The sequence below is a fragment of the Propithecus coquereli genome, unplaced genomic scaffold (genome assembly GCF_000956105.1).
Source record: "Propithecus coquereli isolate 6110/MARCELLA unplaced genomic scaffold, Pcoq_1.0 Scaffold496, whole genome shotgun sequence".
Lineage (NCBI taxonomy): Eukaryota > Metazoa > Chordata > Mammalia > Primates > Indriidae > Propithecus > Propithecus coquereli.
The window spans coordinates 1,188,437-1,207,953 of NW_012150796.1; the positions used below are offsets into that span (position 1 = coordinate 1,188,437).

The 19,517-nt window shown below is 47.9% G+C and overlaps 1 protein-coding gene across 1 annotated transcript in view; it reads right to left on the reverse strand.

Annotated features, from left to right (window-relative positions):
• The window catches only part of CHRNB3 (cholinergic receptor, nicotinic, beta 3 (neuronal)), a 20,591-nt gene extending 1,597 nt beyond the window's left edge, over positions 1-18,994 (reverse strand). The window contains exons 1-5 of the mRNA XM_012655964.1: positions 18,940-18,994; positions 11,285-11,436; positions 10,245-10,289; positions 1,806-1,915; positions 683-1,565 (exon numbers count right to left, since the gene is read on the reverse strand). Of these exons, the coding sequence (XP_012511418.1) occupies positions 683-1,565; positions 1,806-1,915; positions 10,245-10,289; positions 11,285-11,436; positions 18,940-18,994 (1,245 nt within the window). The remainder of the gene's footprint in view (positions 1-682; positions 1,566-1,805; positions 1,916-10,244; positions 10,290-11,284; positions 11,437-18,939) is intronic.
• Between the last annotated feature and the right edge of the window lie 523 nt (positions 18,995-19,517).

Consider the following 19,517-nt stretch of genomic DNA (forward strand, 5'->3'; position numbering starts at 1 on the left):
GAGGCCAGTCCATGTGAGCTGGGCACACTGTGTGTGTTTTATATTTTATGACATACATTTTATTCCTCACAATAACCTTTCAAGGTAGGTTTTAGAAAACAGAAGCTCCGGTTAAGTAACTTGTCTCAAGGGTAGACTCAGAGTGGGATCTGAGCCCAGAACTGTTTTAAGTCTGAAATCCACACTCTTTCCACATTTTTTTTTAATCTGTAAACTAACTTTTACAGCATTCTCTTCCCTCACCAAAATATCTGTTGTAACACTAAATTTTATGTTAATTTAAAGATATGATTCTTTCTGGTTTTTTTAATTTCCAAATACCGTGGATGAAAATATCTATCGTCCCATGAAAAATGAAAGGTAAATCATCGGAGACCGGGATAACCAACTTACTATGTACAATTGAATTATTTAAAATAGAATTGGGGCTAATTATAAGGGAAAGTGCTTAATCTACAGTTGCCTACTTTTGCTCCATAATGTTTTTGTGAACTAATTCCTAAAAATTTATACTAATATCCTTATTTTATGTCTGGGTTTGTTTAAAACTGTATATATGTAAAGACAATATCTAATAATGTCACATTTCAAATAATGACAGCATTTTATTGTAAATAGCTGTCAAAATATTCGTCTTCGGCAGACTCGATGGCAGTGTTACTGTGAATATTAGTTTACTCACCTGGCGGATGAAATGTTCTTTCCTGACGTGGCTGGAGATGTATCTAATGGAGTCAGCAGCCTTTTCCAAGACAGCAATCAGAACTTTTTCCCCATCATTTGTCTGTTTCTGTTTCTTTTTTTCTAGAACTTTACCTTTCACTACTGGTTTGCGCTCATCTTCATCTGGAAGAGAGTAGTGATCCACGTGGTCTTCCATGCAAAGTAATTTGGGCAGTTTTTGCAGAAATAGCCTCTTCACCCAGGGAGCCATGGGGTGGTATGTTGAGGAAGATCTATGGTGGACGTTAATTACAAAAACAGTAACAATGATTGACAGGGTCACGAAAATCATAATGAACAACAGGTACTCTCCAATGAGAGGAATGACTTTGGAAGAAGATGGGATTATTTCTTCAATCACCAGTAGAAAAACTGTCAGAGAAACTAAGACAGACGTTGACAATGAAAGTTTTTCTCCTTCGTCAGAAGGTAAATAGAACACGAGAACTGTTAGAAAAGACAGTCCCAGGCAGGGTATGATCAGGAAGAGAGTGTAAAACAGAGGCAGGCGCCTGAGAACGAAGGAGTAAGTGATGAATGGATACGAATAGAAACCATCTCTCCTGTCTCCCCTCATCCCTTTCGCATGGAGTATTTCCCATTCTCCATTATCAAAAAAGTCTTTTCTGTCCACATTTTCGTCTATCAAAATGAGGTCGACCATGGTACCATCGTACGTCCAGGATCCAAACTTCATGGAGCAGTTCTGCCGGTCAAACGGGAAGAATGTGACATCCATGGTGCAGGAGCTTTTGTAGCTGGCGGGCGGAGTCCAAACGACGGTGCCATTGGATTTCACCACGGCCTTGGTCATGAGGGAGCCTTCGAAACGTCCATCTGCACTGCAATCAAAGCGGTTTCACTGTCCTGGTTAGTTGAGCACTTACTAGCTTGGGTTTTTCCCCCAGCACTGTACTACCTGTATTTTATTACTTTTCTACTACAGGTGAAACAATGGTCTAAAAAGAAACCATTCTTTTGTTGCTTAACATTGAATGTTTTTCCTAATTATTTTGCCTAAATCAGACTTTTCTATTCCTAGCGTTAATCTGACCAGTATAGTTTTCTTCTGTGATACTTACTTTTCAAAGAGAACGATGTCAGGAAGCCAGAGAGACTCTGATGGAACTTTAACTGAGTTAATTCCTCCATATTCATCAGGATTCCAGCGTAATTTGTGGTCCGTCCACTCCTGCATGAATTAGTATACTGTAATTTCATGCTGCAAATTCAATGTATTAGACCTTAGGTTCTTCAAGTTTCTGTTAGTTTGCCAGTGCACTGTTCTAATAGGAAGGGAAACATGTCCGGTTAGACCGCACACGAACCTGTCTGGGATTCCGTACAGCGGGCGGGTTCTGACCCAGCCCGGGCGCACACACCTTGCCTGTTTGGTGCTAATATTTCCCAAATCGCCACATCTACCTCACAACGAAGAGGCTCGGCGACTGCCGCTGACTCGTAATCCGTATTTTCAGCCTGTTTTCTCTGAAGAAACAAAAAAAAGCAATGAAGACTCTAACCCAGTTTATTCTAGGAGGGTTGGTCCAGTGATGTTTTTAATGTCATCATAATGGGTACAAATGATTTTGAACATCACTCAAGTGTCTTGGACAAACATCCACTCAGGATGTTAATATGAAACATCCAGTATCCACTGACTGTTCTTGATAACATGATAACTTTTATCCAATAAAAAAAATTTCCCAAGAATTTTCCCTTAATTTTTAATCAATTTATTTTTTGAGCTCTCTATTACAATTTTAAATTATATTCCTAATATTGTTAGCCTCCAGATGCTTACATATTTTTCTTCATAAGGGTGAAGTAACTTTGCATGTTTTATGGGGGATGATGATTCCAGATAGATAAACCTGACCATCCATCGATCGGATGAGGAAGGTCAAGCGGATGATGTGTGGGTGACCCAATCACAGCACAGTGGCCTTTATTGATTTATTTACTGACATTGAGATAAACAAGGAATGAGTGGACTTAATTAAAAAAATTTTGGATACAGAATCTTATGGAATCTGACCTGAAAATTAAATTCTTCTATTCCACTGTCCTTCAAGTGCATAGTTGAGTAATTACACAGGATAATGTTAAATGACATTTCAGCGAGTTAGACGTGCATGCCCAGTGTGAGGCTTCCTGGAGCTTGGGGACGCCAACTTTGTCATTAAAAAATCAGGAGTCAGCAGATGGAAGACTTAACTGGATGGCAAAATACTGAAATATGTATGATGCCTGAAAAATGACAGACTGTATACCCCGGGTGAGACATTATCTTAAACAATATTTTTGAGACTGGATTTTTAAAAAACAAATTTTAAAAGTTATTGGCTTTTAAAAAGCTAGCATCTAAAGTATAAAAAATCGCATGACTATTTACATAAAATCATGCACATGAAGACTGACAGTTTAGGAGCCCAATCTAATAAAGTTTTCACCATGTTCACTTGCTACTCACAGGCTTCGTGTTTCCTCCCCCTCTGCCCATTTTGAAGAACAAATATAATTTCCTCCCTACGAATAATGCGCCTCCTGCTAAGGAGACTCTTACCATCGTCACGGGTCCGAATCTCAGAGATGCTGGAGGGAACGAACCCACAGTACCATTTTTTGTTTGTTTCACTTCCACTTTGTTCACTGTTTAAAACTTTACTTACAATAAAATCCTCTCTTTTTGTGCACAGTTCTAAACGCAGACAGTTGTTTAATCACTACCACCAATAAGATACCGGAACAGTTTGTCGCCCCCAAAATTCCCCTGTGCTGTCCCTTTGTAATCAATCCATCCATCCCAGCCCTTGGCAAGCCCTGACTTTTCTGTTCCAATAATTTTGCCTTTTCCAGAATGTCATATAAGTGGAATCATAGATCCTGACTTACTGACTTAGCAATGCATCTAGATTCTTCTCTGTTGTTGCATCAGTAGTTTGTTCATTTTTATTAGTGGGTGGTTTTTCATTGTATGATGTATCACAATTTTTCCATTCACCAGTTAGGATATTTGAATTCTTTCAAGTTTTTGATGAAGCCACTGTAAGCATTTTATATAGCTTTTAGCATGAAATAAATTCTTATTTTTCTTGTGTAAATAGGAGAGAGACAGCTGGGTTATATACTAAGTATATATTTAACTTTGTACAAAACTGCCAGACAGTCTTCCAGAGTGGCTGAATCACTTTGCACTGCCCCCAGCAAAGCATGAGGGTTCCAGCTGGTTTTCATCTTCTACAGCACTTGGCATTGTCACATTTAAAATTTTAACTATAATAGATGTGAAGAACTATCTCACTGTGGTTTTTAACATGTTTTCCTAATGGCTAATCATGCTCGTCTTCATGTGCTTATCTGCCATCCATGTATCTTACTCGGTGGAATGTCTGGAAAGCAAACGGCCCACTTCGCAGATGCAGTTCCCCCTCCACAGGCACCGCCAGGCTCCCGCCCCCGGTTCTAGCCCCCAGACGAGGCAGAGGGCGATTGACATTCTAGGGCTCTTGCCTTGCTGCAAATCACAGCAAACAAATCCCGGTTTTCCAAATTGTTCTGAGGGAACTGGGGCAAGCCCCAGGAGAGGGGTTTTTAAGTCGGAAAGATTTGTCTTGCTCAGCTGACCTCCAGCCGCAGCACCAGCAGCTGTGGCCAGAGAGAACGCACGGGGACTGGTTCCTGGGCTCACAGTGTTTGAGGAATCATTCGCTCAACAAATCTGCGAGGCACAGGCTAGCCCCGGGCACAGCCGCCCTGTCCTCCTCGCCTGGGGCCGACTCGGATGACAAACAAGTCAACCAGCAGGTACCCAGTTTGTGCATGTGACACACACAGCCGAGTAGACAGGAGAGGGGTTTCTCAGGGGGTCACGTTTACACTGAGACGTGCAGGGGGAGGCATCAGAGCAGTGGGGGTGGTGCGGGCAGGGGGAAGGCAGGCCCTAGACGCGACGGCCCGAGGGAAGGCGTCGGGGCAGGAGCCAGAGGACGGATGAGTGAGGGATGCCTTCGCCTTCGAATTACTGAGGAGGACACAAGGGAGCCAGAGTGGGCGCAGGTCGCGTCCTGACCGGAGCTGGGTGGGACTTTGGTCAGTGCTGCTTACCTCAGTGCACCCAAGAGAGAAGGCACCCTGGCTTAGGGTCAGAAGCCCCGAGCTGGTTGCACCACCGAGACAAGCCACCGACCTTCACTCGCAGGGCTGAGAGAGTCACTCCCCCCAGTCCTGGTGTCCTTCTACCACCAGACCTGGGGGCCACAGAGTTCGTTCTCTCTGAGGCGCCATGCAGAGGGCTCGCCCAACTCCTAGCAGGACATGAGCCCACCACAGTGCTGGCTGCGCCCCGTGACCCAGGATGGCCGCGGGTGTAGAATGGCACAAACTCAAGGACATGCAAGGGGCCCAGCTGGGACGCTGCCAGCTGTGTTCTCTAAGGGGCTGTGAGACGCTCTGGTCACTGCCCTGTGCTCTCTGAAACCCTGGTGGCATCTGGAGATTAATCTCCTGTCTCTCCCTTCTTAGAGTAAGGGATCAGAAATAGTATCTCGTGTTTGCGTAGCGCGTTTTAGCCAAGCCTCTCAAACCTCCACAAACATCGGCTCCGGATCACAGCCGTTCCTGCTTTGAGAGCCGTGTTTTTGCAGGAAACAGGACGGCACAGGGTATGTCAGAGCCAAATATCAAAGTTAATCTATGACTACAAAAAAAAAATGGAAAAATACTCCAAGTCTGGGTTTCTTAATTCAGAAAAGTGCAATTTCAAATCCATGTCAAATATACATATTCCCTTAAAATTGTCTTTTCTTACATATATTACTGGAACTATCACTCATAAAAGTCTAGCTAAACTACAACCCAGAGCCAAATGTTACTTAAACCTAAATCATAAGACTTTTTGTTTTCCTGTAAATAAAATCCTCAAATTATTCTTACTTTAATATTAAGATCAAAAGATAATAAGGAATAATGCCTTGCTATTGCCTTGATTTGCAGCCGCTGGGACATCCCTGAGAGCTCCAGTTATCCTAGTCAGATGTGAGATTCTTAAAGCCAAATCAGTGTTGATTCACTTATCTTAAAGACAGCAACATAACATATTATGTGTCTCACGTGTCCATTAAATCCATAAGTTATTAAGGCCAAGAAGTGTGGTTTGACATTAAGGATGAAAAAGCTCACAAAGGTGGCAAGAGGGAGTGACATTTATTGAGCTTGTCACATTCCCAGTGACACTGCTGGGTAGGCATTGCCTCTATTTTATAGATGAAGAAACTGAGGGCCAGAGAGGTGAAACGACTTGCCCAAGTTTACATAGTAGGCCTTTGACCCCTCTTCGATTCTTACCCAGGGTCCACTTGAACAAAAGGTCCAAACTTGGCCTGCTTGGCTAAGGTCCGAGTGAGGCTACAGAGAAGGAAGGAGAGTAAGATGCATCGTGTTTTGAGATCAGTGCATGGATTTATAAATGCCATTCCAGGTTGTGGATGAGAGCGAGACCTGTGGGGCGATCTCCCAGACCTTTAGGGCTGGCCTGACCCTTCCTCAGCGGTTCGTTTCTCATTTCTCCTCAAAGACCAGCTCCAGGGAGCTGTCCAACGAGGCCTCCATCATGTTTGCTGAACTTTCTGTCGATCTAGAACAGAAATCAGCTGTTGGAGAAATGCCACTAGTTCAAGATGTCGGGCTTGGCGGACAGTCCGCAGTTTTATTTGCCTCAGGATCGTCATGGGGATAGGAGAGCAGACTGTCCCAGCTGCGGCAAAGCCGGGTCCCTTAACAGCCTCATCATCTTATTGGAGTTTGTTTCCACAGAGCTCAGCTGGGGCCTAACGTGGTACCCAGGGCAGAGCAGGCCCTTGGGAAATGCCTGCAGAGTGAATATGCGTTGGTTGTCATAGTGATTATTCATATGGCAACATCTAGGCAAAGGGCCCACCCTGGTGTCATTAATAAAAAGGTCAGTTGCGTTTTCCGTTTCCTCTAAGGTGCTCGAGAGGCAGTTTTCCTGACCTTGGATGTGACCGTGCAGAATCCGAGGGGCTGGGGCGTTGACTGCTTCCTCACCTAGTTTCAGTGAGTCAATGTTAATAATATATTTATGGTTTATAGGGTTTTGATTACTCTTTGGAAGTACAAAGGAGGAAGACAAAGGAGTTTGCCAAACAAAATCAATAAAGTAAAAATAGCTCCATGCAGAAGCCTTTCTCTGGATGTCATAGTTTGCGCTTTGGCAAGGTCTTTGGTTGGGAAGACAGAGAGGAAGGTCTAAATATGCCAGAGAACTGTGGAAACAGAGGGCGAGGCAGAGAATCAGGTGGAAAAGAAGCGTCTCGGTTGTGCGTGTTCGTTTGTCCTACGAGACGCGAATCAGACACCTCTTCCCCTTGGAAGCTTTCGCCGACTTTCTCCCTGTCTTGTTTACGTGCGTCATGGTGTTTACCCTATCGCAGGAATTACTTTTTACATAACTAACACTTGTCCTCTCTCTGAAGGCAAGGCTGTAGCTGACCCTTCTCTATATTAACAGATCCAGGATCTAGCAAAGTGCCTGGCACTCAGGCTCTCAGTAAACCCTGTTCTATGGGAAGATGAAGTGGACCCCAACTTCATCCTCTCCTGAGCATCTTTCTATGCCAATTCCGAGAGATGTCCCAGAAGCTGAGGAATCAAAGCCTCAGAAGACTGGGGTGAAGAAATAGACTAGACAGAAACAGTTACCCAGAAGGGACCAGGACACCCCGTCAGCTCCCTCTGGGCTCAGGCAAGAGAATGACTCTGTTGTATAAGCCCAACTTCACCTAACAGTGCGGAACCTCAGACAAGTCCTTCAGTTCTCCAGCCCTCAGTTTCCTCACCTGCAAAGTTGAATAATAATAGAGCTTACCTTATAGGATGGCTGTGAGAATTAAATGGGATCATTCCCATTGTAACTCAGCACAGTGCCTGGGCACTTAATAAATGCTCAATAAATCTTAGGTAGTATTATTATTAGCTGTTCTGGAACTAAGATCTGTGTAAAACTCTAGTGAGTTTTATAAACATCAGTTTTATTTTGCTTTTTCCATCCCTTTTGTTTTATCCTTTTAGCTTTAAAAAGCTTTAAAAAATATAAAAGTAACATCATGGCCAAGCTCAAATGCCTCCTCTTCCATGCAGCCTTCCCTGCTTGACGCCCAATGCCATAGAATCCACCTTGCTGCTTTGTCCCTACATTGTTTGCGCCATAACACATACTTGCTGACTAATATCCCCTGTAACATATCCCACTCCTGACTCGGTCACTCTGACAATGTTCTCTGCAGCTCTACGGAACGTGCAGCTGTGGCGGCTGCTCCTGTGCTTTAGAGCCGGGCTTAGTGTGCAGTGAGGAAAGGCTCCAGCCAGGAGTCGGGAAGCCCAGAGTCTGGCCAGATGAGTGACTAGACTGCTCATCTCTGTAAAACGGGGCAACGATGTCTCCTTTCCTAATGCAGGCGGCCGAGAGGTTTAAACGAGGTAAGAGCTATGACGACCCCTTGTGACTCAAGTGCAATTAAAGTCTATTATTCTCATCACTTCTATTAAGTGGTAACTTGTCAGCAGGCTGACCGTTCCAAATGTCACCTTACTGCACTCCTACAGATTTCCCTTGCTCTGTTTTGGGTGCTGTGGATTTTTAGGATTTGGTTCAGTCTTGATCTGTGGGCATTCACCAGGGCGCTGGGATTCTGGCGGCACAGCTTTGCCGGAAGTCCTGTCCAGGGCCATGGCTGAGGCCCAGGGAGCCCGTGGCTTTGACCCCTCATGTCTCATGCTGTTCTCTTTGGCCGAAATGCCTCCTTGCTTCCAAACTCACAAGACAAGTGCAAAGCACCTACTGTCTCAGTATTAAGACCAAGAGTCCATGGACCACTGATACATGTGAGAGATTAATAAAAACTTGATCTCAAGGAACAGTTGGGGAAGGACGTGTGTGTGAAGAAGGAAGAGGTTTTTTTGTTTATTTGTTTTATTTTTGTTAACTTCCTAAACCTGTTTACAGTTTAAGAGAAAAGAGCAGGCTCTTCTCTCCCTGCCAGCTCAAACGGAGACTTCTTATTGGGCTCTATCAACTCAGCACTCTAAACGCCAGAGTAGGATAAGGCAGTGGGCCATGAGATAGGCCTATACCAAGGTATGTTTATTTAAGTTGTATTTTTATGTATACATTCCCAGCTTATCAATATTCTCTCCTGGATATTTTTATTTGCAAGTAAACAATACGCAGATCCACTTCACTTGCTAGCACATCTACCAATTAAAGAACCAGAGCAATAGAAAGGAATAAAAGTTATATACTCCTCTAACTCTGAGTAGAGTTTTTGGGTGGCAGAAATTCGATGACACAAACTAAAGCGTAGGAGTCGCCTCAGTTTCTTTTATTCATTGTTCCTTATAAACCATTAGCAGAAAGGACTGAACAACGTCTACGAAACCCGAATAGATAACCAACGTACTTTGATATAAACAAATGAAAGGTGTTATGTACGTGTGTCACAATTAAGTGAGATATCTAAAATAACCCCAGCAGGAACATTTTAACTCTATGGGCAGATTAGGCAATATCTGGACATTCATTACAAAACAAGTAATTGCTGACAAAACAAAAACAAAAAATAAGCAATTAAACCAACCTTCTCACCTGCTATCAAGCAAGCGTCAGTGTCTTCTCACTCTGGCCAGTTTGCATGAACCATCGCTGCGTACCCCAGGAATGTGCTCAATTATTATTTCTCAATTAAAAATATTTTCTCCTTGCACGTAACATATGTGAAATTGGGTTTGAATGGCAATGATTTCCCGACAACTCTGGACAGAGCAAGCCCTCCGGCCAGGCTCCTCTGGGCCGGGAGACAAGCTCTACCCGGCTCAGAGCCATCGTCTGAGAAGCAAGCTGGCAACACCATTCAAAATGCACGTTTAGTGATGTCAGGAAAAGACGTGTCATTTTTCTATTTTGGGCTTCACTTTGCTCTGACAGTAACGGTGGGCAGCCTTCTGCTACTGCCTCGTGGACCCGGTTCTTTCTCAGGCAGGACAAGTGCATCAAAGGGGACCTACCTGGGGAGGGTCGGAGGGGAGGAGGGACAATTCAGTGTCGCTGATTTCCTTACCCAGCGGCAGTACCCTAAACCCTAAACGGGGGCAAGAGTTGCATCTTGGGGTCTCCTTTTTCTTTTCTCCAAGGGCCCCGGAGCACGGCCCAGGCCTCACCGTCGCGGAGAGGTAACTTCCACCCCACAAGTGGCCCCACCGCCCCTCGGGCACTTCTGCTCCCGGGAGCAGCAACACAGAGCACGTGTTCCCTGGAGCCGCCTCGCCCTGGTCTCTAACACTCGCAAGAGGAAATAAAAACGACAGACCCTTCCCGGCAGTTCTCACGTCTCCCTGCGGAACACATCTTGCCCTCTAACATAACGACTTTCGGCCGGGAGCCCGTCTCAGCAGAACAGAGCTGCGGTGGCTGGGTCGGCAGACACAGCCCTCGGATTGAGATGTACCTGTTTGAGCCACACGTTGGTCGTCATCAGCTGGTTCTTTTCGTCCTAGGGAAATGACAATTAAGAAAATGTTGTAAAATGAAATTAAAGAAAGTTGTGTTTTTTGGGTTTTTTGCTTTTTAACAGAAAAGCCTGTCTGAATCTTACATTTGGGGTGTTCCAGGTGCAAAAAGATTGTCAACTTAAGGAACAGTTAAGTGGCATGTGATCCTGAAAGAGTCCAGCTATTTTGCTTAAAATGAAAAATAATAACTAAAACAAGTAGTAGGTCACTGTGACAACAACCCACAGGGCACTTTAAGGGTAGAAGGAAATGTCAGCTAAATAGCAGGCGGCTTTTGGGTGATTTTCTAGAAGGAATGCAGGGTATTGTGCTGGCCGGGGTGGGTGAGTGTGTCGTGTGTGTGGTGGGGCGATGAATTTGGGCAGCGTGGAAGGATTATTCTGGAGCTGTGGGGACCACAGCAGGACAGTTTTGCTGCATTTGGGGAGCTATAGGTCAACGACCTCCCCCAGGGATACAGTCCTGGCAGAAATGCAAGCCCAGCAGGGAACTGGCAGGCAGAGGATGTTAAGGTAGGGGTGAGTTCAGGAAAGGTGGCAGTTGCCCAGGGGGCAGGGATGGCCCTTGCCCTGGGCGCTGCCACCATGGCCCTGTCTCCCCGAAGACGCCCCGCCGTTCCAGGGCACAGCCCGGGAGGAGCCGGGATCACACCGGGTCAGCCCGGGCTCAGCCCCTCTGCAGCTCCCCAGTCCCCTCCTCGGTGCTCAGCAACGACCATCCTAGCGACCGTGTCCACCCCCAGCAAAAAGGCCCCACACCAATAGTGTCACAACGAAAATTTACCCTGTGACAACTCCTCATTCTTCCTTCAGGTCGTCTCACTGGCTTCTTGGGGGCAGATTTTTTTTTCTCACAGTGAATTATTTTTAAAATTGAAATGTCAGACACAGGGAAAGAAAAAATATCCTAGACTCTCAAACAGGTTAAAGAATGCATGCTTTTTTTTTTTTTTAGCTGAGTGCCAAGGATTACTCACCACGTCTACGAGCTGCGAGATTTTCAATCCAAAATGCACTTTTATGGTGTCATTAGAATGTAACACGGGGCGCACCCATTTTTGATAACCTTGGAATAAATGTCTGAGGAGGGCGTCTTCATTTTCGGCCATTGAACTGAATCCTGCAGTGGCTGTAAAAGAATCACGAGGGGCTGCATTGATGGGAGAGGCATGGCCCCGGGTTAGCATCCGGTGGCCTCAGCCGTCGCCTGGTTCCAAACAGCCCACTCAGCAAAGCGGCCCTGAGTGCACAGGGGTCTTCGTGAGCCCATTCCCTGTGCCCGCGCCCAGCTTCCTGCAAACACAGCTGAAAACAGACTCTCCACCTTCCCTGGAGCTTTGCTCTCTCACGGACGCCCCCATCAGGGGGCACTTGTCCCCAAAGGATCAGGGACAGCCACCCCTCTCCCACCTCCCTGCAGACATGGGCTCTGCCCGCCAGCTGAGCTCTGTCCTGGAATCTCGTTTCTCTACACGTCCCTTATCGCGCTCTGTTGTATGTTTGTCGTGTCTGCCGTCCCTTGAGCTCTGTGACGGTGGCACAACGTCCATTGTGTCTGGTCATGTTCACCCAGCACCTGGAATAGCTCACGGCCCACGCCAGGGGCTCGTTCTGTACACACCAGATGAACAGCCGGTGTTGTCTACGCGTGAGCGCGGCCACTGGCACCGAGCAGGTGCCCGCACGGTTCTCCTGCCCCCTCCTGAGACGTCCTCCTCATGAAGTCGTCCTTGCTTGTAACACTCCTCTCAGCCCCTCGGTGTGCGAGAGGCTAAGACACACTCTAACCTGAAGCCTTAACCCTCTGGTTGAGGAAATGGCTTAGGAACGCAGCTCAGGAGTATGTTTTGTTTCTTTTCAATGCTGTGCTATCAAGTTTAAACAGATATTTGTATATGTGTGTGTATCTGTGTATATACACACACGTGTGTGTGTCTGTGTGTGTGTGTGTATGGCTCCTTTTTGTATATTCAGCACTCTGTTAACATCCCACAGGAACTCATCCTGAACCGTATGCTATCATAGAAAGCCCTTTTTTCCCACTGAGAGACCCACTTGTGGGCCACGATCACATGGGAGACATAGCCCCAGGTTCATCGGGTCAAAACCCAAAGATTCACATTAGGAAGAAAAGCAAAACAGCACACCTCCCCCTCGGCGCAGGAGCATCGCATTGGGGGGGGGCCGTGCGCTCTGGGTGGACCCGCTCCTTTCTCTTCCACTCCACAAGGAATATTAAAATGCAAACAAGTGGTAGGGAGAGGTGTAACCGTACGTTTGTGCTTATTTATTTAAAAAGTTAACTGATCTCGAACCATGACAGCTACTATTAGTACCAAGAGCAGCATTAGGAGAAGACAGCTGGGCAGCTGCAGGGCAGAGGTCTGCAAAATGCCCTAAAACCTAACTGGCAATGCCCTCTAAGGGACCACGTGTCCACTTGCTGTGCGGAGATCCCCGCAGGCATCCTTGGGTCCTGTCTTTCTCTCCTACCTCACATCTGGCCTTCACGCCCTTCACAGCCTGCGCCAGCCCCCATTGCTTCCGGCTGCGCCACCGGCACCACCCTTAGGGCCAACTCCGTTCTCTCTCTCTCTCTCTCTGACTTCTGTGCTGCTTCCTAATGGTTTCCACTCTTGCCGTTTTAACAGTCCGCTTTCCACTAGCTAGAATGATCTTTTAAAAACAGAACAGTGTTATGTCAGTTCCCTGCTAAACTCTCCAAATGGTTTCCCATCGAACATGGAAAGAGACACCCCAAGTCCTCACCACGGCCTCCCAGACCCCACGTGGTACTGCCTGAGCCCCCTAGCCTCTCCCATGCTGGCCGCCCCCCCAGCCCCTCGAACCTGAATTCTCTTCCCAGAACTGCCAGCATGCTTCTAGTTAACTGAAGAAAATGGCAAGGTTCATAATTTGGAAAGGAGGGCTTTATTTCTCATAAAGGCTTGCAGCCTGGGGTGGCCATCCTAGCAGGCTGCAAAGCAGAGTCCTGGGCCAGGGCCAGGAACGTGCTTTGAGGCTGGAACAATGGAAACAGGAATTTATGCTGAGTGGGATGGCCAGATATAAATATTTAACAAGCTATAGGAGGAGTCATGAATATTTATGAAAGGAGCAATAGGCGCCTAAGCAGAGGAGCTTTACGCCCCTCCATGGGGTCCATGTTCAGAAATCGTGGCTCTGTGATGTTAAAAGGCAAAGCAAGGACACGAAGTCCCGTAGACTAGTTAAACCCACTGCATGGTCGTGGTCTCCTACCAGGAGAGAACGCTGGTCTGGGCATGAGACTGCTGTCTGTTTAGCCCTTGGGGAAAAGCCTGGTGGTCGCTAGCGAGGGACAAGGGACGGGGAATAATGAGGCAGGTCTGACCTCCCATCCCGTCAGGGCTGGAAGCTCAGTTTTAAGGTTTCTCTGGGGTCCCCTTGCCCAAGAGGGGGTCCATTCAGTAAGTGGGGGGCTTAGGATTTTATTTTAGTTCACATTCTGCTCAGGGAAGGCCCCCACCCTGAACAGCCCCACCGCCATTCCTTCACTGTTTCCTGTCTTTGAATGTCATTTCCTTGAGGAAGTCATTCCAGGTTATGGTATTTAAAGACCCTTCCTCTTTCAATCCCCGTAGGGTACTTTATATTCCACGGGAGCACTTAATCATATCACATTTCCCTTTCTATTGTCTGTCTGCCCCTAGACAATGCCAGCTCCAGGAAGTCGGGGCCTGTCCTCCCCACTGTACCCCAGCCCCTAGAACAGCAACGGCATGGAGCAGCTGCCCAGCAAACTGTTTTTGAGTGAACAGACACTTGACAATCCAGCTGACAATTCAGTCAGCTTCTTGGCTTGTGTTTTGCTGAGTGGTGTTTGGAGAGTTTGGGCCAGAGCTGAATTGCTCAGAAGAGGGAAACTGTGAGGACACGGCTGTCCTCCTCCTCCAGCCGTCCCCTGCAGCAGGCAGCCCCCTCCCCTAAGGTGGAGAATATTGCTTGAAAGGCATTTGTCTCCATCCATTTTGTGCTGCTGTAACAGAGTGCACCGCCTGGGTCATTTGCAATGCCCAGAAATGCACTGGCTCATGCTTCTGGAGGCCGAGAAGTCCAAGATGGAGGAGCCGGCATCTGGCAAGGGCCTCCTTGCTGCGTCATCCAATGGCGGAAGGGCAAGGAGAGGGCAAGAGAGAGACAAAGAGGGCTAAATGCATCCTTTTATAAGAACTCCCCCCGACTTCAGGGGACCTTCAAACCACAGTAGCACTGTGGCAGACACTGCTGGTTCCCTGCCCAACAGCCGTGCTGCCTTTCCCCCTGATGACAGATGCTAAATGTACGCAGGGCTGCACGGTGCCAGCTTGAATGCTCTGTTCTGGCTCCCTTGCAGCTAGGGCTGGCCCATGACACATATGGCCAATTAGATACAAATGGAAGCCACTGGGTGGAGTTTACAGGAGAGGTTGTTACAGAGGATGGACTCCATCTGGCATGCCCTGCCTCTCCTTCCTGCCTGGAACTGGGACACTGTGTCTAGAGATTTGGAAACCCACGCATCTTGCAATCCTGATGAAAGCTACACACATACGGTGGCAGAATAGAAAGACAGACAGAGCCCTGGGTCCCTGTAGCCCTGGACTACCCACCTCTAAATTTCTTGGTACGTGAGAAAAACAGTCCTCTATTTGGTTAAGCCACGGTAGCCACGGTGACACACATCTGACCACAGTCCTGACTGATGCTGGCACCACTTGCTGAGCTGCTGCGGGTGGCAGAGTGCAGAACCGCCTTCAGGGTGCCTGAGTTCCAGTTCAGCCCAAGTAGCACAAAGTACTCAGGGCACCATCTCTCAGTGGACGCAGGCTCTCTGCGGGGGCTGAGAACAGCTGAATAATGCTTGGACCAAGCAGCGCGCGTGCACACACACGCTCTCGGGTTAGCTTGGACAACCCTGAGAATTTTGGTCACGAGAGAGGATTCCTGAAGAAGAGCAACGACCATAACCTTGAACTTCCTTCCCTGGCAGGAAAACTGTACAGTCACTTTGAAGGGAGGTGGAGTTGCATGTTGGGAGGGAAAATCTAAAATTATGACCTTGACAACCCAGCATTTGCCGTCTCACAGCCGCGCCCTCCATGAGGACGTCTGCACCCTGCTCTTCACCAGGGAAGCGAGCAGTTCTGCTCTCCCCGGGACCTGCGCACGTTCGCCCTGCGGCGCTCTCACAGGGGAGCCTTCCGTCTGAATCAAGGAAGGAAGAGCATAAACTTGTACTGGCTGTTAGGGACTCAATGTTTATGTCACCCAAAAAATCAAATGTTGAAGCCCTAACCCCCAATGTGATCATATTTGGAGACAGAGCCTATGAGGCGGTGGCACAGAGGAAAGGCCACGTGGGGACCAGCGAGAAGGCAGCGTCTGCAAGCCAGCCTCCAGGACGGGGAGGAAGTAAACGTCTGCTGTTTGAGCTGCCAGCCCCTGGCATTCTGTTACGGCGGCCCTCGCAGACTAATGCAAATGTGTTCTGGCCAAAACAGAGCTTGCCAAAAAAAGAAGCCAAAGGTTAAATGCTTTCTGCCGAATACCTTCACATTTTCCGAACCTTTCCAAAACAGAATCTGAAGTCCCTGGCACTATTGGAGCAGACCTGGACAGTAGTCCTGGCAGTGTTTGTGGTTTGTCCTTGTGAAATAGAGTATCATGAGAAAGGGCAAGTGCTCCTCACAGCTGATTCTTTGAGACCAGGGCCTCCAGAAACATCTGATGATGTTCGAGGAATGAACAAAAGGCCACAACGGGTGCCTTTGTGACCCCGGGGAGGAGGCAGAGCGGCCCCGGCCCACTGCTCCAGAGGGTACAAAATCACAGATGTGTTCAAGATTCCCAGGATAAGTGGTCTTTGTTTTAAGAAAAAAATGGATTCCTGAAAAGTTGTGTGTAGACCAAATGTTTGCAAACTGACTTCTATTTTAAATTAGTTAGACAGTGATCCATCAACAAATCGAGAGCAGTGTTCTCCACTGCAGATGCATCTCTCTGGCAAGTTTGGATTCCCTCATTTCGGCATCAATGAAGGAGGAGTGAAATGCTAGGGAAGCTAAGGCCGTAAAGCCGGGCAGGAGCTTCACACCGTCTAAGCCCCTCACTTCACAGGTGCGGTACCAGGATATGAGAGGGGACCTGCCCAGGAGCTCCCCGCTGCTGGGCCGGGGTCTTCTGCTGGCCACGTCAGCAATCTTTTCACCAGCCCGTAATTTTTTTGAGGACCAGGGACACAAATGACTGTCATCTCCACTGTGGTCTCCTTGTTACCCCATAGAAACTGTTCCAACAACTCGATTCAATGAACGTGCATTTGTTGTCACGCTGTTTCTGTTGTTCTTGTGTTGTGAATATCCTATTTTCCCAAAGGCTTTCCTGTTGTGTAAAGCAGTCTGTGACCTGGAAGAGTGATGTTCCAAAACCACGTCACGGGTGACACGTGTGTGGTGGGAGGGAGACACTCAGCCATGATGACAGTGCTTTGTCACCCTGCTCGCATCTCCCTTTGCTGCAGTTGGCACCTGGCGCAGGGAGCATTCCTGGGACCTTCTTGGGGGCGGACAGCCGCGCCTTACAGCGAAGGCACATTCCTGCTTCAAAACCGACCGTGACCGCTCACGTTTCCTCGCTGTGGTCCTGCTCTGCCCGCCAACTCCCCCCCCCCCACACGCACACACTGTCCAACGCAACATCTCAGAGCCTGCTGTTGCCTGTTAAAGCTTCCACCATCTCTTTTGGTTAAAAAAAGGAATTTTGTTGTTCCCCTAAATCCCGCTAGGCACCTTTTTCTCTCTTCTCCCTCTTCTCCCTGCTTAATCTTCATCCCATTTTTCTTTGTCAAAATATTTCCTTTGGGGCCACACAGGTAACTCCGCGGGGGGTGGGGAGGGCCGAGCCACCAGGGAGCACGTGCGGAGGGCTCCACCCGAGACAGGGACGCGTGGCTCTGCCCAGCGCTGCTCCTTCCCGCGTGGGACTCGGCCGGCGCGGCAGAGCACGCTGCTCTTGGCCAGAATGCCGGCTCCCCGGCCACGCTCGCCACTCGTTAGAACGAGAACCCAGCAAATATTTATTTAACACTGAGGAGCACTAGACTCAGATTTCGAGACATGAGTTCTGGTCCTGATTCCAAGCATTTAACGTCTCCCAATAAAAACAGGGAGCAGACGATTGCAGAGGCCCCGGCAGCTTGCATGTTCTGTGCTTTTAGGATCTTCGAGTTCATGAAACAGCCACGGAATGTGACCTGTTAATGCCCGATATTTGCTGTTTCCAAGACACAAAAGATAAGATGGGCCATTAATTGGGGAACAGCCCTCCACTCACGGCTGCCAGTTATCTCACGGCTACCTGGAGAGGATCCAGGTAGAAGCGACTACAGCCATCAGGGATTGGAGTGACAGAAACCCCAAGAGGTTTGGACGAGGTGCCCAGTACCAGTGTGAGACAGAGGTTCCACTGGAACCTAAGACTTGGCCTGCTGGTCTCTTTATTCTTGGTCACGTTTCCTTTCCTGTTCTCTTCCCACCCTCATGTCAACACCCACTCTCAGCAAAAGTCTGAGTCCCTGGTCTGAGGAAAGGCTGTTTTCGAAGATATGACAACGCTCAGGTGTGCCCCGCAGCCCCAGGGCTTCTAAATCCAGGACTTATTTCTGGACTTGGGCAAAGCTGTCTCTGAGTGCCTCCAGTTTGTGTCTGAAAATCACAATAATCAAATGTGGCAAAAATATTGCTAAGAAATAAATACAAATTGCTAACGGAATGACACTTTTCTCACCCTGTGGCTCCTGGCTGTGGATGGTTTCTGGTTCCATGGGAACAGCTTTCTGTTTTTAAGTTACACAAAAAGTGAAATGATTCCAAAACCCAGAAAACTGGCAGGTACAAATGACCACTGTCTCCTAAACTTTGCAGCATTTTCTTCCTCGTTCCTTTTCTTTCTTTGTTCTCTCTCTCTTTCTCTCTCTGTCTCTCTCTGTCTCTGCCTCTCTTTCTCTGTCTCTGTCTCTCTCTCCTTTTATTTGTCCTTTTCCTTAACAAGAATTCCTCTATTTTCAGTGGGATAAGCCTCATATAAAACATACACATATTCATAGACATTAATACATTTTTGTTTAATTGTGATATATAAACATTTTAAATCTACCTACATACACAAATTTATTAAAATATTTATATGGATCTACAGAATATATTGGACAAAATTAAATATCTACACACAGATATAGTAATTGTTAGTAAATATGATATTAAAATGTTTATATAGTAAACTGTGCCAAATATGGAAACAATTCTCTGAGTAACATTCAGTGCCTTCCATAACATTTTTCCTGCTTTTCTATCCTCCTACCAAACTCATAATGATTCAGAGGGAGTAACACCCCAAATGACAAAACATGAACATTACGAAATTCATAGACGTGATTTCTTTAGCAATAAACAGATTTCACAGAATTACTCATTAGGGCCACATTTTAAAGGTCCTCCTAAACGTATCCAAGCACTACATCTTGCAATTCTAACGTCGCCAACACCACAGTTGTGCCTCCTTTGCCTACAGAATCCTGCAACTGTCGCTCCAACGTGCTGTCACTCGTGCTTACCTGAGGGCCAGGAGCCGAGCGCGATGAGCACCAGCATCGGACCTGTCAGCGTCATGGCAGCCTTAGAGGGAAGATTCCTTTTTAACAACAGAGCGCGTCCGCTGGAAAAGGGGGCTTTGGAAAGAAAATGCAGTGGCTCCAGGCGCGCGGTGGACCCCGGCGAGAGCCCGGGCGGGCGGGCGAGCGTCCGCCGCTGCTCCTCCGAGCGCGCTTCTTGGCTTCCCGGCCTGCGGTCCCGCGAGCCCGAGACAGGCTCTGGGTCCTAACTCCGGACTTGTTACTTCGCTCCCTGGCAAAGGGATGCGGCCGCAGAGGGGGAAGAAGCCAGACAGCTTCCGGGGGCCCCGCGGTTTTCTCTCTCGGCTGGCGCCGCGCGAGGGAGAAACTGCCGCCCGTCACGCCGGCCGCTGGGGGGCGTCTCACGCCCGGCCCGCTGCCGTGCTCCCGGTGCTCCTCCGGCGCAGGACAGCGCCTTGTCTGCGGTGCCGGCGGCGCCTGGCCCGCCTCGTCCCGGCCCCACGCACCGCGCGGGCCGGCTCGCCTGGTTCTGTTTGAGTCCCGAGACTCGGAGGCGGCTG